Raw genomic sequence first — 25,869 nt, forward strand, 5'->3', positions numbered from 1 at the left:
TATTTTTTCGATTAATCGGTTAATCTATAGATTATTTTTTCGATTAATCTATAGATTATTTTTCCTTTTACCGATTATTTTTTTTATTTAAAATGAAGATGAAAAAATAAATGTTGGCCAGTTTTTTCAAAAGGCATGACTTTTATTTACAAAAAAAAAAATATGGCCACTCAGTCAACATTGACAACAACATGACAAAATATTCTGTAACAATGTAAACATTTAAAACTTTTAACATTTAACAAAATTAAAAGTAGCTTATTTGCTTTTTAATGTGCAAATATAAAAGTAAACATCCAGTGCAAATCTTAATATTCTGCAATAGTATAAGCATTTCTAAAGTAAAAGTATTGCTTATTTTGCTTTAAAATGTGCAAAAATAAAGATAAACATCCAATACAAAAAAGTGCAAAACGAAATATTCTGTAACAGTGTAAACATTTCAACAAAAGTAAAAGTATTGCTTATTTTGCTTAATAACACAACAATGATAGTATGATTAAAGTGAAAGTTAATTGTTCGTTTGTACATAGTATATGTAACTGTTAATGTTGTAAAAGGTATTTGCACAACTAATTAACGTTAGCGTTAAAGAGGAGCGCGTCTTTGTAAACACTGAACAGGCACGCCAAACGCGCCTCTCAGAGCGAAACAGTGTTTTAGTCTATGAATTTACAACGCAGATACAAATGACACATTCATGATTTTGTGTAATGATGACAACGTATACTCACGCGGACGATTGACTAGTTGATGGTGATGGCAAGAACGCTGTCGGGTGTTTTCTTTTCAAATGTTCGTTCATAGCCGTTGTGCTGCTATGATAGGCCATTTCCGCTCGACACAGTGTGCATACAACTGTCAAGTGTTTTGCTTTTTTCGCTGTGCTTATCCCACACTTGAAGGGATGTACCAATGCTGAATGTGGCTTCTGGATTTCACTCAAAAGACCAGACCGTAGTTACTTTTTCCTTTTATTTTCCTTAAGTTTGTAACAGTTTTTCCAACGAAGAAACAGCTTCTTTTTTCTTCTTTAGTCTTTTTAGCAGTCTTTAGCAGTGTTAATAGACTTTAGTTTCTTTAGCTGTCATTAGCTGGCATTAGCTGTCTTTAGTAGCCTTTAGTAGCCTTTAGCTTCTTTAGTAGGTGAAAAACCTTTAAGGACAAAACACCACAAGATTAACATGCTGTAAAAAATGATGAGCAGATGAGACAGGAGCGCGCCGCGTTATACCTGCGCGTGAACGTAAACTGATCGGCTCTGATTTTATAAGCCGACTGGCCGAAATAATGCCGAATTATATACATTTCCTGGGGTTGCCTAGGTGAATAGGGATGCGGATGTGCTCTAAGATAAAATATAATTTTATTAAGTGGGGTTTGGCTGGTTGCTAAACAGCCACGGTTGCGAGCTCGCGCGTCAGCTGACGAGACAGCTGTTCGCCGCTACAACATTATTAGGCCGTTTATTGAAATACTCCCACACTTTTGACGACTTTTGGTGTGCTTTTTTTCCCTCGCTCGCACCGCTCGCATCATCTGCTTTGCGCTCCACCATGACGGCAGTGTGACGTAAATATGCGACGCGTCGAAGCATAAAAATGGCGTCGACGTATTTACGTAACCGATGACGTCGACTACGTCGACGCGTCGTTTCAGCCTTACCTGAAAGGGACAAGCGGTAGAAAATGGATGGATAGATGGATGGATGATTCTTCAGCGTACTACTAGATTGAGCCCTCGTAATACAATTGGAGAATCCCTAGCAAGCTAGTCAAGGACACAGCAAATAGAATTGTTTTAATGTTAGGCCGTGTGTTATTTTGTGTTTAGTGTGTGCCATGGGTCGATACAAAATGAGCTGCGGGCCATGGCCCCAGGGCTGTACCTTGGACACACCTGACCTATAGCTCGGGATGTAATAATATACAAATCCCGTTATTAAATCCAATATTTTGTATATTTTCTAATGCTTCACTATGAGTGTTTAAGTATTGTAATTTATATTATAAAGGCTAAACTTTTATTATTTTTAGCAGAGGACCCTATCTTCATGTCTTTGTGTGTTTATTAGCACATGCATATTGTCAAACTATTCTCACCAAGTAACACCTCAGTAAACACTAGGCTCTCCAAGTACCAAAATAGTGACCAACTCTAAACTACAGTAGCGTAGTAGGCCTAAATATTCGTTAAAGACATGGTAGAGGCTTTATCTAAAATATATATTTATTATTTTTGGCCACTAACATTACACTGTTTGAACACTAACACTGTGTTTGAAAATGTAATTAAATTCTGTGTGGAATTTGCATGTTCTCCCTGTGACTACGTGGGTTCCCTCCGGGTACTCCGGCGTCCTCCCACCTCCAAAGACATGCACCTGGGGATAGGTTGATTGGCAACACTAAATTGGCCCTAGAGTGTGAATGTGAGTGTGAACGTTGTCTGTCTATCTGTGTTGGCCCTGCGATGAGGTGGCGACTTGTCCAGGGTGTACCCCGCCTTCTGCCCGAATGCAGCTGAGATAGGCTCCAGCACCCCCCGCAACCCCGTAAGGGACAAGCGGTAGACAATGGATGGATGGATGGATGGATGGATGATTCTTCAGCGTACCACTACATAGAGCCCTCGTAATACAATTGGAGAATCCCTAGCAAGCTAGTCAAGGACACAGCAAATAGTAATTGTTTTAATGTTAGGCCGTATGTTATTTTGTGTTTAGTGTGTGCCATGGGTCGATACAAAATGAGCTGCGGGCCATGGCCCCAGGGCTGTTCTTTGGACACACCTGATCTATAGCTAGGGATGTAATAATATACAGATGTCATATCTCGTTATTAAATCCAATAATTTGTATGTTTTCTAATGCTTCACGAACAGTGTTTAAGTATTGTATTTTATATTATAAAGGCTTAACTTTTGTTTTTAAATCATGGTTTGTACTGTAGCACCTTAAAATGTATTCAAAAGAAAAGTGCATAACTAATTATTATTTCTGGCGGACGTTTTGGTGTTCTACTGCGTTTACTGGTCTTTCAGCGCACTGTAAAAAAAAACTTCCGTTTCGTATATTCCTATCTGTATAGAACAATCACTCTGTTTTAAGAAAGCACACTGTGTAGATTCAATGTGCACAAAATTGGATAGTTTAGTTGCCCAGGCAGCGATGTGTTTATATGTTGTTCCTAAATGGAGACAGATTTTAATACCTCTTGTTTTCATGTTAGCATTTAAGCACTGGCACTCATCAGTCCGTGAGTTTATCAAAGTGCAGTTGTCATGGTTTTTTTTCCCCAATTATTTAAATTTAGTATTATAGTTGGGAGTTTTACCGAGGATATCATTATTAGCGTTCTTTGTTTATTGTTTACATCCTTACCTGCAGCACATAAAATTGGTGTTAAAATCCAATTTCACGTTCAACATTCTGTTAAAATGTTGTTCCACCATTTATTGAGTTCAAGCATATCAGGATGTGGGGAAAAAAACGATGCAACGGCCTGAACATGGAACAAAAATAGATATGATTGATCCAGAATTCATTCATTTGTTATGTAACGAATGCCACAGTGAGGGATATTATGTATTCTTCAGTTATTATCTATTGAGTGCCGCAGTGTCTGGTATTATTTATTCTACAGCTATTATCTATTGGATACTACAGTGTCTGATATAATTTATTCTTCAGGTATTATCTAATTAATGCCACAGTACCATATCATTTATCCCAAACTCATTCCTTTAGCATCCAATAAATAACATAGTGTCTGATATGAGTTATGTTGAATTAATTCATTTATGATTAAATGAATACCTCAGTGTCATTTTCAATTATTTTATTAATCATTAACAAGGTACTATATCTATCACATAGTCTCTATTTATTTACCAATTACCGTTTGATCTACTGTGTTGTATAATTTATTCATACAAGGTTAACATTTTTTTACTCCTGCATTTGTTCTTAATTTATTGTTATTTAATCAAGATATTATCTTATTTAAAAATTATGCAGTGTTCCTGTCTTTTTTTTTAGTCTACACTAAAACAAAACTATTGTTGGAATGTAACCGGTCCAGGTTTTGCAACATAATTGTAGCCTGAGTGCTTGAATGCTGCTGTAAGACAGTTGTATACACTCAAAAGACACTTCATTAGGTACGCCTGCATAGTTGAGAGCAGTACTGTTCAACTGGTGGCTCGCGGAGACAAAATCTTTGCTGGATGTTCCTAAAAACACTAGTGTGCTCCTGTTGTATAGAGGAACTTGGACCACTGTAAATACATTGGAATATCTGTGCATTGACATTTTAACCTTGCTTGCAAACATAGAACACTGGGGTCCAACCTTGTGATTCACATAACTGTGGCATTCCTCAAGGCACCCCTTTTAGCCCTCTTATTTATTTTTATTTTTTTCCATAATGTGATTTATGTAACTTAGGTGTTGCTGTAGCTTGTTAACTTAAAATGCAGTCATTAGTCATTTATTCAACTTCTTTAGTTATACGGGTAGTGTTACTCAAGGGTACATTTTAGTAGGGCGGGACCGCCTTCCGCCCGATTGTAGCTGAGATAGGCTCCAGCGCCCCCCGCGACCCCGAAGGGAATAAGCGGTAGAAAATGGATGGATGGATGGGACAATTAATACAATTTTAATTTGGCGTCTCACGATTATGAAAATACAATGATTGGAAAAAAACAAACGATTAATAGAGCGCGCAATGTGCATGAACATTTCTGAGTTTGTAATGATGAAACAAATGAGGAGCGAATGAGTGAAAAAAAGAGAAGTTTGGGATGTAACCATTGTTGTTATTTTTTATTTGTCACAACTCTAGTATGCCTAATCAATAATCACTAAACTCAATAAAAAAGTAAGGCATGATTTCCACGTTAACGTAACTACGCACAGAATCACATAATTGGTCTATAAAATGGAATCCACTAATAAACGCAAAATAATATCAAGGAAATTGACATAATTGTAAGTGAAATGTTGTCATTGTGAGGAGAAGAAACATTTGTTTGGGAAAATAATGTGTCAAGTAGCACTCATTTATCCCCAACACACTCAACCGCCCCGTCCTGATAAACAATGTGAATGTCTAGACCAGGGGTGTCAAACTCATTTTAGCTCAGGGGCCGCATGGAGGAAAATCTATTCCCACGTGGGCCTGGAGGGGTAAAATCATGGCATAATAACTTAAAAATACAACTATGACAACTTCAGATTGTTTTCTTTGTTTTACTTCGGTCCAAAATAGAACAAACACATTCTGAAAGTGTACATATCACAAATAATCCTCTTTGACAAAACACTTCAAGTTAGTTGAAAAAACTGAGGAAAAAATTGGTGCAGTTTCAAAAACACCATGAAGAACACAATGAACTTAGACTTAATCTCAGTGTATCTATAAAGCAATTAAACTTTAGGTCATAGCCCATCTAGGATTGAACAAAAAACAAAATAAAGCATAAACAAAAACTCTTCTATGTATCATCTACCTCATTTGTCATTTCCACATATTAATCCTGTGCTAACACAACAAACCATACAAACTGAGGTAGAAACTATTCAAGAGGGTTGAGTTACTGTGTATCGATAGAAAAATAAAAGCTGTGCACTGTGTGAACAATTTCTACAAACCAAAAATAAAAACTTAAAAGACTGACAGTATTGCAGTAAATCACACTGCTCACTTTCTTTAAATTTGCACAGAAGACAATAATCTTCACAGAACTATATCAATGTGGAGTGTCTCAGGCAGCATTTTAGGTGGAATTACCAATTGTTTATTTTACTCCTCTTTGTTTTACGTTGGGTCAAGGGGGAGGAGTCGCAGCCCCGCTTTACCGTGTACCTATTGCTTGATATACTTGATCACCCCGGTATAAACTATTTGCCTGCCTAACAGAATTGCTATTGCGACATCCAGTGGACACATTTAGAACAGCAGTTTTTTAATTGAAAAATGCAGTTCAATTTTACATTTAGCAAACTTACCTCGCGGGCCAGATTGAACCTACTCAGGCCCGCAGGCCGCATGTTTTACATCCCTGGTCTCGACGGTCACTTGAAACAGCCACTAAACTACGAAGCTAAAGCTAACGAGAATAATCCATCACCCGAGCCACAACACATCTCATTAGCTTGTGTTGTTGTAACGACATCATCCATGTAACAACAAAAATCAAACAGTGGTCGCAACTTGAGAAGCGCTCTTTTATTTTTTTATTTTTTTTTTTTTTTTTATTATAACAGCCTCAAGTAGGGTTTGGCGATATATCAAGTTTGTAAGATATATCGATATATTTTTAAACAAGTTATTAATTAAGACAATATTGTAATATCGATATAATTTATTTCACGTTAAAATGACCAAACACCGCTTATTTGTTGTGTTCCTTGATTCTCTCCCGCTCCCCACTCCCTCTCATGGGCTACTAAACCCCTCCCTTTCCTCCTTCCAAGACGTGTTTTCATGTATAAGAACATCCATGATGAGTCACGATTTGTTGAGATTAAGGCAAAACATTAGGGACAGGCCAATCAGAGGCAAGATAGGGCGGGTCATGGAACCAAGAAGGGAAATCACAACAGACATCCCAAATGACGACAAGAGAGTCATCGAAGAGAAGAAGGAATATTCAAGCGGGAGATTTATATATTAAAACGACTAATGGAAGATGGCAGAGGGATTCTCTTCTTTAGATTGTTCTTTTAGCGATGTAGACGACGTCCAGGAAACCCACAATGTGTCTACTTGGCCACATTTGGACAAATGTATGCGTCTGGATAAAACATTAATTTGAGTTGTCTACTATGTAAGCCTAAATCAAAACTGTTCTCGAGTTGCCAAGCCGGGCATATATCGCACGAGAAATGCTGCCAAAAATGTAAGCCGTAGTGATGAAGATCATAGCCGCACAATTAAGTAAAGTCACTAACTTGGCGCTGACCAGAACCGTACATGTGTGACAGTCCATTACATTGTCGACTGGGAATTAAAAAGTGCCTACCAGCAAATTAATTTTTTTATCGGAGTTGGATAAATTTTTTATTATTTGCACAGCTGTTATTTATTTTACGTAGAAATAATATTTTTCTATTTTATTTATTTTATATCATTCTGTGCTACTTAAACAGTTTATTTTTTGTGCTGTTAATACCCATCTTGACTAACTGGGTTAATAAAAGTGCCACTGACTGTTTACAGTACAGTTGTCATTCAGTTCAATGTCAGTGAATCTCGCTCAAAAATAAATATCTTTATATGTATACTTTCACTTGAAAATATATCAAGATATATGTCGAATATCGAGTTTAAGTAAAAATATATAGAGATAAACTTTTTCGTCCATATCGCCCAGGCCTATGTTAAAGTAATTGGAGACTGTAATTTGTCCATAGACCAAGCATTTTCCGTCTAGTCTGAAATCCGTCTTTTTTTATCTATGTGAAAATATTAAAAAAATATTTTCCATTTTACTTAGTTTTTTCTGAACTACAATGTGTGGTAAAATCTTGATCCGTCTCTTTGCCATACCTGCCAACAACTACGGTTTTCCCGTAATGAGTACGGTTTTTGATAATCCATTCCAGTTTACGTCTGCAGTGGTAGAAACGCCGGTAAAAATTGATTGGTTGGTTTTCATATAAGAAAATCCATGATTGGTTGGTTTACTATGGTGTGTCACGATTGGTTAAGATTAGGGCAAAACATTACGGACAGGCCAATCGGAGGCAAGAGAGAGCAGGTCATCGTCCCAAATGATGACGAGAGAGTCAGAGAAGAGAAGAGGGAATATTCAAGCGGGCAATTTATATATAAAAAAAACAAACTAGTGGAAGATGCAGAGGGATTCTCTTCCTTAGATTTTTCTTTTAGCGATGCAGACGACGCCCAGGAAACCCACAATGCGTCTACTTGGCCACATTTGGACAAATGTATGCGTCTGGATAAAACAATGCCCAAAACATTAATTTTAGTTGTTTACCATGTAATGCCCCCTGACCTGAGGCCCCCAGACCCCCTGTTTATTTTCAGTCTTTTTCATTAAGTTCAAATCACATGGCTGATAGACATGAATATAAGTGTGAATGATTGTCTATATACAGTATCAGGGCTCAAATTTAACCGCAGCACTGCTGCATTTGCGGCGACCACCCTTGTCATTTGCTGTAATGCCCTAAAAATTGACCAACAATTACGGCAACAACATGCCGTGACCGCCCTTGACCTTTTACTTGTTAATGGAGTAGGGATGTAGTGATAAACGGTATAATGATAGACAGCGGTAAAATTCCAGACGGTTAGTAACATTGTTTACATTTTTTATTTACCGAAAAGCCGTCATTTAGTAATGCATTTTAGGCAACTCCTTGCTTCCTGAATACTGAAGCGCCGCAGAGTCTGCGCATGCGCACTTGAGCCGTTCGGTTCGGGAAACATGGCGGCGACTCCATGGACTTCGTTTTGAAAATGTTCCCTCTCTAACGGAGACGATCGCTTTGTTTCAATCGCTTCTACTTCTGTGGAGTCTTGGTGTACGATTAAGAGCGCAAGGAAGAGAACAATATTTGATGTTGCAGTTTAATTTTGAACGTGCAGCTGGCTTCCTTCCGCCAGCTGCTGGGATTGAGAGTTACCATGCAGCAGGCGATGTGTCGGGAACATTGTCACAATTTTTTTATAAAGTCTGTAGTTTGTTTACTGGGATGTTCACTCATCCTTTATTTAACTGCTAACTTTGTTGGTGTTCCAATAACATCAATACTAGCTTAAATGTTTTGTCATCTCATTGAATTGAACACTGGCTGAGTTGTCCGGGAGGCACAAAGATTGTGTGTTAGATGTGAGGTATCACTCCTCTTTATGTTTGTTGGCCAAACTGTTGGACTGAAGTACATGGTTGTTGTTGAAGAACAAAGCATGTTTATTTGACTTTATCTTCATTAGCCAAACCGCTTTGTGTTTTTTATTGACATCAAAAAGTAAACACCATGTTTTTTTTTTACATTACCGGTACTTGTTTTTTTCATTCCACAAAGTAATTACTTTAAAAACCATTCATGTGACATAGCATTTTGTTAATGTTTTATGGTGTATAGTTAATTCCTATATGACATATTTCTACTCAAACTCTCAATGGAGCTGTCCTGATACATACAGCATGTACATGTACACACATTAGAACGTGTGTACATAACTTAAAAAATACCTCTCTCTATGAAAATATAAAACTAGAGATAAAGGCATCATGTAATAACAAATCTGCCACACTGATACTATTAATGAACAAAAACACAAATATTTGTCTTTAAATATATAGATCCAGAATGTAGAGCATTTTTATTAGATATTACAAATTACATGATGGTGTCGCATTCAAACCCCAACACTGCTTTACCAAACATAGTGAATAGCCATGATCAGCTTTCTACTTAAGGTACATATATACATTTTAAATGTGTGTTTAAAAAAAAAAAAATTTGGTTAAAGGATTTCAGTATAAGTAGTTTTCGAAAATTTTTAGCACATTTATCATTACCGCGATTGGCCCTGCTAATTTCGTTAGCCTGTCAACAAGCTGGTCCATTATGCATTAGCATTAAACTAGTGGCATTCGAGACAAACCTCATTCTGAATAATTGCATTGCTTTTTTTCAGTTCATACCAAACTGTATTATTAATTTAACGTGATTCCTACATGTGTGTCCTATTTCATGTGTATAATGATGTAACTTCCTTTGTGTGCTTAGTTTTACAGTGACTTCATTGTGGAGAAGATCGATAAACCACCTCAAGATATTTTTTTCCATCTTTGTTTACATGTTTGGTAAACTAAATTCGAACATTCAGGGAGGGCAGAATATAGTGCAGCCTGTGTTACATTTTACAATAAGCAGCATCAATTAAAAAATAGAGCAAAATTATATAAGAAAAGTATATCTTAATATGGGACAAGCGGTAGAAAATGGATGGATGGATATCTTAATATTAATAATTAATAACACAGATTTGTTTTTAAATACGTTTAAACCCTTTTAGGCTTAAAAAAAATATATTTATTCATAATTGCCAATTAAATAAATTATGACGGCATACATATGACATCATACTGGCCATGCCCCATTGGCATTTGTATATTGACAAACTCTACATCTAAACAGGATTATATGAACATCCTAACAGTCGGCATCCTTCTGACAGCAGATATTGTACAGTAAGCAATGTTTTATTATGTTTGTTGTAGGGCTGCAGCTAACGATTATTTTTCTATCGATTAATCTATAGATTATTTTTTTCGATTAATCGGTTAATCTATAGATTATTTTTTTCGATTAATCTATAGATTATTTTTCCTTTTACCGATTTTTGTTTTTATTTAAAATGAAGAGGAAAAAATAAATGTAGGCCAGTTTTTTCAAAAGGCATGGCTTTTATTTACAAAAAAAAAAGTATGGCCACTCAGTCAACATTGACAACAACATGACAAAATATTCTGTAACAATGTAAACATTTAAAACTTTTAACATTTAACAAAATTAAAAGTAGCTTATTTGCTTTTTAATGTGCAAATATAAAAGTAAACATCCAGTGCAAATCTTAATATTCTGGAATAGTATAAGCATTTCAAAAGTAAAAGTATTGCTTATTTTGCTTTAAAATGTGCAAAAATAAAGATAAACATCCAATACAAAAAAGTGCAAAACGGAAATATTCTGTAACAAGTGTAAACATTTCAACAAAAGTAAAAGTATTGCTTATTTGCTAAAATGTGCAAAAATAAAGCTAAACATCCAATACAAAAAAGTGTACAGTGTAAACATTTCAACAAAAGTAAAAGTATTGCTTATTTTGCTTAATAACACAACAATGATAGTATGATTAAAGTGAAAGTTAATTGTTCGTTTGTACATAGTATATGTAACTGTTAATGTTGTAAAAGGTATTTGCACAACTAATTAACGTTAGCGTTTGTGACACGTCTTGTGCCGTGGGGTTCTTTCAGGACCGACAGACTGAACGCCAGACGGCTTTGCCAGGTTTACAATCTTTTAATTTTACACAAAGTCTTTTCTCTTCCAACTGCGCGGATCGCGCACCTGGGCACGATTGCGGCGTCGCTCCCGCCGCTCGCTGCTCGCTCGCCGCCGCCGCCTCTCCACAGCGTTAAAGAGGAGCGCGTCTTTGTAAACACTGAACAGGCACGCCAAACGCGCCTCTCAGAGCAAAACGGTGCTTTAGTTTATGAATTTACAACGCAGATACAAATGACACATTCATGTTTTTGTGTAATAATGACAACGTATACGCACGCGGACGATTGACTTGTTGATGGTGATGGCAAGAACGCTGTCGGGGGTTTTCTTTTCAAATGTTCGTTCATAGCCGTTGTGCTGCTATGATAGGCCATTTCCGCTCGACACAGTGTGCATACAACAACATTATTAGGCCGTTTATTGAAATACTCCCACACTTTTGACGACTTTTGGCGTGCTTTTTTCCCCTCGCTCGCATCGTCTGCTTTGCGCTCCGCCATGACAGTAAAGTAGTGTGACGTAAATATGCGACGCGCCGACGCACAAAAACGGCGTCGACGTATTTACGTAACCGATGACGTCGACTACGTCGACGCGTCGTTTCAGCCTTAGTTTGTTGGCTTTCATGAAGTCTGCAGTGAGGAGTAATCAGGGATGTTGTGATGCGTTTTTGAAGTTAATGCGCTGCCGTATGAAAAATGATCAAAATACGTAAATATTATAAGTGGACTTTTGCTCGCATTTATTTACTAGTTAGAATGCATTAAAAAACGTGTGCTTGTCTTACATAGAAATTGTGAATGATAGGCAAAATTCTAAAAAAGTGCAGTTTCTTTTTAAAGTACCAGTGGAGTGGAAAAACAAGTTGCCTCTATATTGAAGATATTATCATATTGTATGATTTATGAAACCAAAAGAATTTCCAAAGTTTGCAAATAAATAGATATGATCAAAAGAGTATCAATCTCACAGAGATTCCTGAGCCATTTTGAGATTTAATGAAGAAGCTAGTGATGTGATCCTTGACATAGCGTTGGGAACCACAGATACCTTCCCAATCAACAACAACGCTAATCAAGCAGACTTTGTGAGAGCCAACAATGATTACTTTGGGAAAAAGTATAATCCAGGACCTTATATTTTTGAGGCCGTACAAGAGAAGAGAATGAGTACCGTATTTTTCGGATTATAAATCACAGTTTTTTTCATAGTTTGGCCGTGGGTGCGACATGTACTCTGCGACTTATGTGTGAAATTATTAACACATTAAGGTAAAATATCAAATAATATTATTTATCTCATTCGCGTAAGAGACAAAGCAAATAGCAGCAATGGTCACACACACGTCAGCAATCGTCACTCACACGTCAACCAATAAGAATTCGGCGGGGGAGGGTCATGGCAGAAGTGCATTGTGGGTCATGGGATGCTATATGCTATATGCTACTGCCGTAGCTATTAAAATGGATCACATCAACATTGGCGGTAACTTATAAAAACTGAGAAGGACTGAACAAAAATGGCACCGAAAAGGAAATCATATACTGCAGATTACAAGCTGGACGTAGTGAAATATGCAGCAGAGAACGGCAATCAAGCAGCAGAAAGAAAGGACATACCAGGAGCGACAACGCGGAAGAAGATTTCATAGGATTTAGCGATCAGGAGTGACAGATTGTTTGGTAAACGTATCGCATGTTCTATATGTTATAGTAATTTGAATGTCTCTTACCATAATATGTTACGTTAACATACCAGGCACGTTCTCAGTTGGTTATTTATGCCTCATATAACATACACTTATTCAGCCTGTTGTTCACTATTCTTTAATTATTTTAAATTGCCTTTCAAATGTCTATTCTTGGTGTTGCATTTTATCAAATCATTTTCCCCCAAAAATGCGACTTATACTCGAGTGCGACGTATATATGGTTTTTTTCCTTCTGTATTATGCATTTTCGGCCGGTGCGACTTATACTCCGGAGCGACTTATAGTCCGAAAAATACGGTAATACATTTTAAGAACCCGAGTGCTAAACGGATGCAGCTTTATTGTAACACTACAGCATCTGAAGCATTGCTAGGTGTTAAACATACAGACTAAACATAACACATCATAATAAAACAAACACTTACTGTACAATTTCCACTATTGCTGGGATGCCAACCGATGGGACGCTCACATAATTCTGTTTAGATGACGAGTCAATCGCAATCCTCATGAAGGGTTAAAAAAGTTGCTGCAACTACGTCTTTTTTGCCATCTCAGGGGATGTCAAAGTCGACCAGCCTCTAGGTCCATGGCCACATTTGTCTACTACCAGGTGAGAGATGCATGAATTATAATCTAGAATTTACTTTTAGCAAGTTTGAGAAGAAGCAGAAGCATCTGTCGGCTCAGTGTGTCAACAGTAGCAGCGTAAACTAGCATTAGCTCACTGCTATCAATGTGCCGCTAAAATAGGTAATCTGCGTTGGCGCTTATAATAACAAAACCACTCAAATGTGGTTAATATTCAGGTCTCAACTTGTAAATGGAGTATTGTTGGCGGTTTCTGGATGTTTTTTAGAGGATATAATGGGCGCAACAGAGGACCCTCGATCTGTTGACGCAATTGTTAGCTATTGCTTTATCATTTCGAATGCATTAAAAAAGCCAAGCATGTGTTCTTGTCCAAGATACGTTTTGTGAATGATAGACAGAACATCTCTTTCCAATTTTTGCGTATTTTCAGTGTGACTGATCTGATAATATGAGAGTGCAGAAGCGTTACTACAATGACGTAGAATCTACAGAAATCGCCAAAGATATTCGGAACAGTATATTCAAAATGGCAGACTGAATTTGTGGCATTTTGTGATGTTACAACTGTATTTTCACATACTTTACGGATTGTAAATGCTATTGGAAATGGTTTAATGGATAGAATGAAACACAATTAAACATATAAAGTCAACTTGTTTTTCCACTCTACAGGTACTTTAAGCTTCAGACTTCGTCTGTTTGTTTGATATCTGAACCAAGTATGTCGTTGTGGCTTGTGCAGCCCTTTGAGACACTTGTGATTTAGGGCTATATCAATAAACATTGATTGATTGATTGTCAATGCTGCCACAAGTGGTGTAAAAGTGCAATACAACTGAGTTCCACTGCGGCCTATATGGCCCCCGGTCCTTGGCTTTCTGTAAATGTGGCTCCCAAAACAATCTAGTTGAATATTCCTATTCTAGAGTTGTAATTCAATAATAAAAAAAAGTATACAATATTGTTGCTCAATACAAGTTCTCTTTGTTAACTATCAATTCAGAATTTATGCAGTTTTGTATTTCAGTTCAAACTATCTTTAACACAATCAGGGTTACAGACGAGGCAAAGGCTTATCATAATGTGATGATCTGGTTAAGGGCAAACAACGTATGTGTTTGACGAAAGTATAATAGTTACCTAAAGGACATTAGGAATGATGTGTATGGGGAATGACAAAAAATATCTACTTGTGGGATAAATATACGACAGAAGTATCTTTATAGTAAAAAAAAATAGGCCTCTTTCTTGTTCAATCAATCACTCAATCAATCAATCAATCAAAAATTAATTTTTATAGCCCTTGATCACAACTTTCACAAGTGCCTCAAAGGACTGCACAAACCACAATGACATCACTGGTCTGAACCCACATTCTAGGTGACTGGCTGCAATGAAGGCCAAGTGGGTACAGTTATTGCAAATGTTTTATGATAATGTGAGAGTCCAGTTTATTGGGTTCAAGCAGAGGATTGTAGGAGGTCTCCATCCAGGTCATAGGAGTGGTCTCCACTGGGTCATGATTTAGCAACTACTCCAGACTGGTATCTTTCCAGGGATTATCCGTGGCCTTCTGTTAACCTCTCCAGGAGAGGAGGGCAAAGAAGAGAAGCGGCTAGTCAACTGGTCTAAGAGTCTATTTAAAAGCTAGAGTATATAGAGGAGTTGTAAGGTGCTACTTAAATGCTTCAACCGAGGTTGCATCTCTAACTGTTGCCGGTAGGGCATTCCAGAGTACTGGAGCCCGAATAGAAAATGCTTTAGAGCCTGCAGACTTTTTTTGGGCTCTGGGAATCACTAATAAGTCGGTGTCCTTGGAACGCACATTTCTGGATGGAATGTAGGGTAAAATACAATCATCAAGGTGGTGCTAAACAGTTTAACATTTTGTACGTAAGTAATACAACCTTAAAGTCGCTTCTTAAGTGTACTGGGTGCCAGTACAGTCGTAATATTGAACCTTCTAGACCAGTGGTTCTTAACCTTATTGGAGGTACCGAACCCCACCAGTTTCATATGCGCATTCACCGAACCTTTCTTTAGTGAAAAATAAAATGATGGTTTTTTTTTCAAATTCAAGACAAAGTTATATGATTTTTGGTAACACTTTTGTATGGGGAACATATTCTAAGTAACAAAGACTTAATTTAGACTTTTTTGGACACTTGGGGAACATATTCTAAGTAACAAAGACTTAATTTAGAGTTATTTGGTTAGGGTTAGGGGGTTAGGGCTAGGGTTAGAGGGTTAGGGTTATAAAAAGGCCATGCCGAATAAGGCATTAATAAGTACTTAATAATGACTAGTTAAGAGCCAATATGTTACTAATTTGTATGTTAATAAACAGCTAATTAATGGTGAATATGTTCCCCATACTAAAGTGTTACCATGTTTTTTTTACTGGTGCACAAAATGAACCGTGCATGAACATCACCTTGTTCAAAGAACAAAACCAACACAGTGCATAAACTCACAACAAATTACACACCTGCAAATCAGTGTGACTTCTGCTGTTGCCGTATCCGTAATACGCCGATAGGGAGACGTTTTTATTTACACGATGAGTCGGGTGTGTCTTGACGTCCGCCGAACCCCTGAGCCCGACTCACCGAACCCCTAGGGTTCGATTGAACCCAGGTTAAGAACCACTGTTCTAGACCTATTCAAAAGTCTAGCAGCGTCATTTTGTACCAACTGTAATCTTTTATTGCTGGACATGTTACAGTAATTGAGACGAGTTAAAACAAACGCATGTATAATGATCGTCACTGATGGACAAAATCGGATGGATTTGAGCAATATTACGGCGAGGAAAGAAGGCTGTTTCAGTAACACGCTTAATGTGCAGTTCAAACAAGAGAGTTGGGTTGGAAATACTTTTGAGATTCTTCACCGAGTCCCTTTGTCCGATAGTTTTTCCAATTTCAAAGTGGTATCCTAAAACAAGTGCCTGTGTCTAGCAGGACAGATAACCAACATTTTTGTTATCATAGCATTAAGATGCAGGAATATCATTATTATTATTATTATTAACAATCTTGTGTGTTGGTCAGCTTTGGGGGCATGTAAAATTGGATGTCATCAGCATAACAGTGAAAACCGACACCGTATCTGCGTATGATGTGGCCTAGCAGCAGCATATACATGCTGCATAGAGCAGGGCCAAGCACCGAACCCTGTGGAACTCTGCACGTTACCTCAACATACTCCGAGGTCACGTTATTATGGAATACACAGTGCATGCTTTTATTGAGATAGGAGTTAAGCCAAGAAAAAGCTAAATTGCTGAACTCTCATCGTGCATGACGTAAAGTCAGCAGATCATGTGAGTTATGATCTGATTTCATTACACCAAGAGCAAGCAGAAGTAAAAGTGGTAGAAATAAACAAACCATCCAGTTTCCCTTATTTAAGAGTACATTAAATGCATACATATAGCTTTTGTATACAGTATTCCTGTGCTTGGACTGCAACGTTGTTTAATTGAATATTTGAAATGTATGAGCTCTTGGGACAAATAGGAGCGGTCTTGGATTAACGTTGGTAAAATAACTCTGATATGGAACTCAAGCTTTGATTCATAAACTCGACTTTTTTTTCACTTTAGGTGGGGTCGAGGATTTGGACTCCTGGGCTCAATTTTTGGAAATGACAGTGCACTGAACCAACCAAACAGTGTCTATGGAATTGGCTTTTATGCTTTTCAACTCCTACTAGGTAAGTTAGCCTAATTCGAACATTCTGCTGATCAGTCCTTGCAGCCGTTGAATTGTGTTGGCTATATTTCAGTCATTTGACTTCGACAAACACTTGAAGCAAGTGGACATGATACTGTGGTGCCTTGACACACCAGTTTAATTAATTCTCAAAATACTCATATCTCATATCAATCTTCCCCATTGAAATTAATTCAAATTCCAGTAATCCGTTCTGGGCCCCCCAATAACGGCAGTATTTTAACACATAATATACTTTTTAATAAGAAAACACACTTCTAGATAGTGAATGTTGTATCAAAAATCATACGATAGAATGTACTACAAACAACTCCAGTAGTTTTAAGTTTAAGTTTAAAGTAATATTATCGGCGCTGCAGCTATCCATTATTTTTGTCATCCAGTTATATATATCAATTAGTTAATTAAGTAATCTGATTAGAGCTGTAATAATGAATTGATTAAATTGATAAATTCGATTAGAAAAAAGCTTTAATTTATATTCTGTTGCTTGGATTAATTGTTTTTGTAAGTAATAAAAATGCATGAACTCTAATGGAGTGCTCAAATTTTTAAATGCATGAACATAGTTTTCGCACTGCCGCTAGATTAGATCGGTGGTGTGCGGGGGTTATGATCCGTTTTGCAAAAGTTTTTATTTTTATTTGATTTTAAATCACACATGTTAAGAGCAATGTGTCAATATTGATGATAGAACAAATAATGGTTATTACAAGCAGAATAATCTTTATTTAATCTATTTTCTCTAAAATTTGCTGTAAAATGTTTTATTCAATTAATCGGATAAAATATAAGATACATTACTTGATTACTAAAATAATCGATAGCTGCAGCCTTAAATAAAATAAAATACACTTTATAGCCTCAATTCATATTTTAGGGGAAATAATTGAAATAGGTAGAATAGATCGACTCCCATTGTCTCCATTGTTAGCTGACTTTTGCTAGAGTTTATGAGTTAGGGTGCTTGTAAAAAACAACATGTGGGCTTGTTTCACATAATGATTGTGAATGATAGGCAAAATTCAAAAAAGTGCAGGTCCCCTTTTAGAGTCATGTTTTCATTTTGGTGTTCACAAGATACAAACAAGAAGATGATAAACATTTTTAAACGTTTTATTTTTTATTTTTTTTATGATAAACTTCCAGTTTATGTGATGTCACGCGAGTTCACTTTCTGTTATTATTTATTCCTGCATCGATATGATCACTTTGTGCGAAGAGAGAACAGCCTGTAGGTTCAATGTAGGGCTGCAACAACTAATCGACTAAATCGATTAAAATCGATTATAAAAATAGTTGCCGATTAATTTAGTCATCGATTCGTTGGATCTATGCTATGCGCATGCGCAGAGGCTTTTTTAAATTTTTTATTATTATTATTTTTTTTAAATAAACCTTTATTTATAAACTGCAACATTTACAAACAGCTGAGAAACAATAATCAAAATAAGTATGGTGCAAGTATGCTGTTTTTTTTCAATAAAATACTGGAAAGGATAGAAATGTAGTTTGTCTCTTTTATCCGATTATTAATCAATTAATCGAAGTAATAATCGACAGATTAATCGATTATCAAATTAATCGTTAGTTGCAGCCCTAGTTCAATGTGCACAATTGAATAGCTTTGTTGCTTAGAAAGAATGCGTTCATGTAAGTTTAGATTGGGGTATGTAGTTTCTTAATGGGGAAACATTTTATTTTCTCCTGTTTTTTCATGTTAGCATTTGAAATACACAACACTTTTGTTTTTGCTCCCATTTTTCATAAGTTGAACTCAAATATCTAAAAAATGTACTATATATACAAAAGACCTATTCCTCTCAAATGTTATTCACAAATCTGTCTAAATCTGTGTTAGTGAGCATTTCTTCTTTGCCAAGATAATCCATCCCATCTCACAGGTGTGGCATATCAAGATGCTGATTAAACAGCATGATTAGTACAGGTGTGCATTAGGCTGCCCACAATAAAAGGACACTCTAAAATGTGCAGTTTTATCACGCAGTACAATGCCACAGATGTCGCAAGTTTTGAGGGAATGTGCAGTTGGCATGCTGACTACAGGAATGTCAACCAGAGCTGTTGCCCGTGAATTGAATGTTCATTTCTCCACCATAAACCGTCTGCAAAGGCGTTTCAGAGAATTTGGCAGTACATCCAACCAGCCTCACAACCGGGGTCTCTACCTAACAACAGTTTGTCGTCGTAACCGACTTGGTTGGGCAAATGCTCACATTCGATGGAGTCTGGCACGTTGGAGAGGTGTTCTCTTCACAAATGAATCAAGGTTTTCACTGTTCAGGGCAGATGGCGGACAACGTCTGCGGGAGAGCGGTTTGTTGATGTCAACATTATGAATTGAGTGGCCCATGGTGGGGTGGGGTTATGGTATGGGCAGGCATGTGTTATGGATGCAGTTAGCATCCCATTACCCACAATGCACTTCTGCCATGACTAGGGATGTCCCGATCCGATATTTGGATCGGATCGGCTACCGATATTTGCCAAAAATTGCGTATCGGCAAGGCATGGGAAAATGCCGATCCAGATCCAGTTTTAAAAAAACTCCGGTCCGTGTTTTCCAACGCACCTATTTAAATAATACATTCCACTTTTCTGCTGTTCCGTAATTTCCGTTCCGCATTTTCCAGCACACCTTCAACACATCCACAATTCTCACGCAGTTGCTTTTAGCTGCTGGCATTACACGACAGGCTCTTCTCACTCTTTCCTGTGTTTCCCTCTCACAGACAGCGAGCGCACCTTCTTACACACGTCACATACTGTCACGTCATACGTCAACTACTGTCACGTCATACGTCACACAGTGTTTCCCACAGGACAGGCATCTATTTGTGGTGGTGTGGTCGGCGGGCGGGTGGGGGGATGGCGGCGGCAGCGGCGATGACCAAGAAGAACGCGGAGTTGGAATATAATTGCAACATTTTATGTACATATTTATATACAGATTTGAACAATTAGTGATTCACTGATATATATTTATTAATTGTGGTTCTTACAGAAAATATATCTTATAAAATATAAAAGCTAAAATGTCTCTTAAAGCTCTGCCCCTTTAATTAGTGAATACTAAATAATTTTACTTTAGCCTACTACTACAACCATATTATTTACCAGCAACATGAAGTGAAACAGAGGCAGAGGTGTCCTGCCACAGTCAGTCAACCTCCTCCTCCTGCTGCTGCTGCTGCTGAACAGGTCGCACCTGTGGTCCGAACTATAGGCCTACCTCCTCTCCAAGTCGAGCCCTTTTCGGCCGTTGAAAATATTTTTCTATACTCATCTGTGTGAAGGAGTGAACATCCAACATTAGAATTTATTACTAACGAGCAGAACCGCTCTTTGTACAGTGCCGTCTAACCTTAAGCGGCAGCAGCTCAACACATGCAGGGTTCAACGTTAAGGTTTTTTTCTACTTGCCTGACTTCTCAAATCTACTTGCCCCAATATTTGTACTTGTCCTGCCTAGGTTTTTTTCTGGCTGTGTAGTGCTCATGGCTTATATCTTAATAGAATCCTTCCCGTTGACTATTTACAACACTACCGTATTTTCCGCACTATAAGGCGCACCGGATTATTAGCCGCACCTTCTATGAATTACATATTTCATAATTTTGTCCACCAATAAGCCGCCCCGGACTAAAAGCCGCGCCTACGCTGCGCTAAAGTGAATGTCAAACAAACGCTGCGCTAAAGTGAATGTCAAAAAAACAGTCAGATAGTTCAGTCAAACTTTAATAATATATTGAAAACCAGCGTTCTAACAACTCTGTCCCAAAATGTACGCAAATGTGCAATCACAAACATAGTAAAATTCAAAATGGTGTAGAACAATAGCAACATAATGTTGCTTTAACGTTAATGTCACAACACACAAAATAAACATAGCGCTCACCTTCTGATGTTATTCTTCATTCGTAAATCCTTCGAATTCTTCGTCTTCGGTGTCCGAATTGAAAAGTTGGGCGAATACGGGATCCAAAATGGCCGGTTCCGTCTCGTAGAAGTCATCGGGAGTCAGTGTCGCTGTTGTTCTGTGAATCCTGCCTTCCGGAAAGCTCGGACCACAGTTGTGACCGAAATATCTGCCCAGGCATTTACGATCCACTGGCAGATGTTGGCGTATGTCGTCCGAGGCTGTCTGCCCGTCTTAGTGAAGGTGTGTTCGCCTTCGGAGCTGTGTGAAAAAAGCCACCCGGCCTCTTCGCGTAAACTTCCCTTAACCACTCGCTCATCTTTTCTTCATCCATCCATCCCTTCGAGTTAGCTTTTATGATGACGCCGGCTGGAAAGGTCTCTTTTGGCAAGGTCTTCCTTTTGAATATCACCATGAGTGGAAGTTAGCATGGCAAGCTAGAACCACAGTGAAGGATGACTTCATTCCCTGTGGTGCGAATATTCACCGTACGTGCTCCCGTTCCACAGTGCGGTTCACAGGAATATCAGTTGCTGTGAAATACGGTAGTAATCCGTGTGCGGATGGAGAGATTGCGTCTTTTTATGAACCGGATCGCTTATTAGGAGCCATTTTGTGGTCTTTACAGATGTAAACAGGAAATGAAACGTACGGTGATATCCGCGCGTTTTTTCTTCTTCTTCCGGGGGCGGGTGAAGCGCTTCCTTTTCTATGGGGGCGGGTGAAGCGCTTCCTGTTCTATGGGGGCGGGTGCTTTCCTTGGCGGTTGCTTGCGTAGAAGAAGAAGCGCTTCCTGTTCTACCGGGAAAAAAGATGGCGGCTGTTTACCGAAGTTGCGAGACCGAAACTTTATGAAAATGAATCGTAATAAAGCGCACCGGGTTATTAGGCGCACTGTCAGCTTTTGAGAAAAATTGTGGTTTTTAGGTGCGCCTTATAGTGCGGAAAATACGGTACACAGTATTTATTATTATTATTATTATTATTATTATTATTATCTATAATTACATTTAAATGGCATTGCATACATGTAAAATTAAATGCTATTTCACATTATTTGACCAGTAGCAGTTACACTCATCTGAACAGGTCAGCCACCTGTTTAAAGCCCAATCACAGTTGAAATCTTGAAATGAATGGTCTTTAATGGCCAAAACATTAACCTGGACAACATTTTAACAGCTGGTTGGCTCAGATTTTATAATTTTCATTGCATTCACATGCTGCAGTGGACAGTGGACAATTTAGCTTCAGTCCATGTGTGTTTATTGACAACATGGTTATAACCTGGACACGTTAGCTCGTCGGTATTGTAACACGTGACTGTTACTACGAGCGTCTGCCCCGGGCCACGAGTCAAACAGCGGCGGTGTTAATGAAGCAGCGTCAGGCTGCTCACCGTCAGTGAAACGCTCGGTGAAATCACGGATTAACGTTAAATATATGACGAGCCGCGAGCGATGCAGCTATAACCTATCTACTAGTGATGGGTTGATGAGGCGTCATGAAGCGTTTTGACACATTGCAAAACTGTATTGATACTGTGTCGATACTGTGTCACTAAATACTGACATCTGCTGGACATTAAAAATCCCTACAGGCAACCTATGGATCGACTCAACTGACACTGATTTTATGACCTAGTACAGTGGTTCTCAAATGGGGGTACGCGAACCCCTGGGGGTACTTGAAGGTATGCCAAGGGGTACGTGAGATTTTTTTAAAATATTCTAAAAATAGCAACAATTCAAAAATCCTTTATATATTTATTGAATAATACTTCAACAAAATATGAATGTAAGTTCATAAACTCAGTGAAGCACAAGCTCAGGTTTGTCACTAAAATGAACTGTGAAAAGAAATGTAACTATGCAATATTCAGTGTTGACAGCTAGATTTTTTGTGGACATGTTCCATAAATATTGATGTTAAAGATTTATTTTTTTTGTGAAGAAATGTTTAGAATTAAGTTCATGAATCCAGATGGATCTCTAATACAATCCCCAAAGAGGGTACTTTAAGTTGATTATTACTTCTAGGTGTAGAAATCTTTATTTATAATTGAATCACTTGTTTATTTTTCAACAAGTTTTTAGTTATTTTTATATCTTTTTTTTCCAAATAGTTCAAGAAAGACCACTACAAATGAGCAATATTTTGCACTGTTATACAATTTAATAAATCAGAAACTGATGACATAGTGCTGTATTTTACTTCTTTATCTTTTTTTTTTCAACCAAAAATGCTTTGCTCTGATTAGGGGGTACCGGTACTTGAATTTAAAAAAAATTCACAGGGGGTACATTGCTGAAAAAAGGTTGAGAACCACTGACCTAGTATATACAATAATATAAACCAAGTCATTGTATTTCATTTAGGATTATTTCATAACTTCATTTAAATAAAAATATATTTTTTGTCTTTTTTAGATACAGTCAATAAATAATGTGAACATGTATCATAACATGGAAATCTAAGAGAACGTGTTGTGAATGAGGATGCTTGTGGACCTAAAAATTATTTATTTATTTTTACACATTTTTATTAAAAAAAAAAACAGTTTTTCCAACGTATTCAATTTTAGACGCTTTCTCTTCTTAGTTATTATTTCTCCGGCTGTAGAAAAGAGCCGCTCACAGGGCACAGAGGAGGCGTCAGTGCGACACAGTTCGCGTATCGGTCACGTGACCAAAACAGCTCATGATCGGTCACGTGACTTTCTAAAAGCGGTACGCGCACCAACACAGGGTTTCGCTCTATGAGCTCGACGCATGCATCGGTGTTGCCGGACCCATCACTACTATCTACCTATAACACCTGTAAAAATGAACCAATGCTACCACGCTAGCAAGCGTTAGCTCGCCGGCTATGAGCCACCAAGCTGCTAACTGTCGCCAAAAGGCACCATTTAAGTTTTTTTCCCCATGGCATCCTGGATCAAGGCTTTCAGCAGCTTTTGGACGTTTGAGGTAGAAACGTAGGAAGCGCCATCATTATGAAAAGTAGCCGGCGAGTATTTTGATTCCGTCCGTCCATCCGTCCCTCTTCTTCTTCTTCTTCTTCTGGCCCACCAGGTGAATTAAGTGCTATTGCATAGTGCATAGTAGGCTACCGCCACCTACTGCACCTGAGGTGTAACTACAAGCAACATTCACAGACAGTCCCATTGCTTTTATGAGCGGTCGACCGAGTCAAAAGCCGAAAAATCCATTTGTGGCGGACGTAATTCTTTCGTGGCGGGCCGCCACAAATAAATGAATGTGTGGGAAACACTGTCACATACGTATACGTCCTCTCCCAGCAGAGAGCGAGGTAGCGGCATGGCTAACGTTAGCTGTGATGCTAGCGCAGCCGCTAAGGTGCGCGCCTGCTCAAGCGTCCTCTGCGCACGGCAAATCTATGCCACGCACAAAATCAAATAAAAAAAATAAGCGCATAACAATTTTCGACACACGGACACGACAGAGACAACAGTTTTCGTCATCATTGTTCAAATATTGTGACGTCTGTCGAGACGCTTATCTCCATTCGGTGCCACACGTCCACACCATCAAAATGCCGAGGCAGGCAAAAATTTCCACATCAACACCGTATGAAAAAATTAGTGATTTTTTTTTTAGTTGTGATTTCCTTCTCTGCATGAAAGTTTAAAAGTAGCATATATTAATGCAGTATGAAGAAGAATGTTTTAATGTAGACATGCAAGCCTTGAAAGAACATTTTGAAAATCAAGACTACATTTCCTGCAAATGGGTGCATTTCTACCCTATATTTTAACTTTAGATTTATTCTCATATCAAACTCTTTTGGCTGTCTTTTTGACACTTACATCAGGCGTCCACCTCCACACCCTGGATTATAAATAATGTAAATAATTCAATGTGATTATCTTGTGTGATGACTGTATTATGATGATAGTATATATCTGATAGTATATATCTGTATCATGAATCAATGTGGACCCCGACTTAAACAAGTTGAAAAACTTATTCGGGTGTTACCATTTAGTGGTCAATTGTACGGAATATGTACTTTACTGTGCAACCTACTAATAAAAGTCTCAATCAATCAATCAAAACACATAGAATCATCATACTGCTGTGATTATATGCATCAAGTGTTCATTCAAGGCTAAGGCAAAATATCGAGATATATATTGTGTATCGCAATATGGCCTTAAAATATCGCAATATTAAAAAAAGGCCATATCGCCCAGCCCTAGTTCAATGATGCCATTTCTGTTTGTCATGTATAATTTTGTCTATTTTGTGTTTATCCTTGAATAAACAGGTCAGTTTCTTGTTACCAACCATTGTGTATTATTCAAACTCCCCTAATTCAGCTGGCTAGTTGTTATCAAGAGTACTAAAACCCTTTTCAACATGATTCTGACAACTAAGTAGGCTAAATAACTTTAAACTTTAATACATGCTCGGATAGGCCAGTATCGGTATCAGTCAGTATCGGTATCGGATCGGAAATGCAAAAACAATATCGGTATCGGATCGGAAGTGCGAAAACCTGGATCGGGACATACCTCCCCCGCCGAATTCTTATTGGTTGACGTGTGAGTGACGATTGCTGATGTGTGTGTGACGATTGCTGCCATTTGCTTCGTCTCTTACGCGAATGAGATAAATAATATTGTTTGATATTTTACGGTAATGTGTTAATAATTTCACACATAAGTTGCTCCGTAGTATATGTCGCACCCACGGCCAAACTATGAAAAAAATTGTGACTTACAATCCGAAAAATACGGTAGGTTTCTTGTGTATATTGTAAAAGTTTCAGATCTTTGAGTTGAACTCATGAAAAATGGGGGCAAGAACAA

At 37.8% G+C, this 25,869-nt stretch overlaps 1 protein-coding gene across 1 annotated transcript in view; it reads left to right on the forward strand.

Annotated features, from left to right (window-relative positions):
* vkorc1l1 (vitamin K epoxide reductase complex, subunit 1-like 1) overlaps positions 1-25,869 on the forward strand; it is a 51,855-nt gene that overhangs the window by 3,722 nt on the left and 22,264 nt on the right. The window contains exon 2 of the mRNA XM_061963297.2: positions 16,966-17,075. Coding sequence (XP_061819281.1) covers positions 16,966-17,075 — 110 coding nt within the window. The remainder of the gene's footprint in view (positions 1-16,965; positions 17,076-25,869) is intronic.

The sequence above is a fragment of the Nerophis lumbriciformis genome, linkage group LG09, assembly GCF_033978685.3.
Source record: "Nerophis lumbriciformis linkage group LG09, RoL_Nlum_v2.1, whole genome shotgun sequence".
Taxonomy (NCBI): Eukaryota; Metazoa; Chordata; class Actinopteri; order Syngnathiformes; family Syngnathidae; genus Nerophis; species Nerophis lumbriciformis.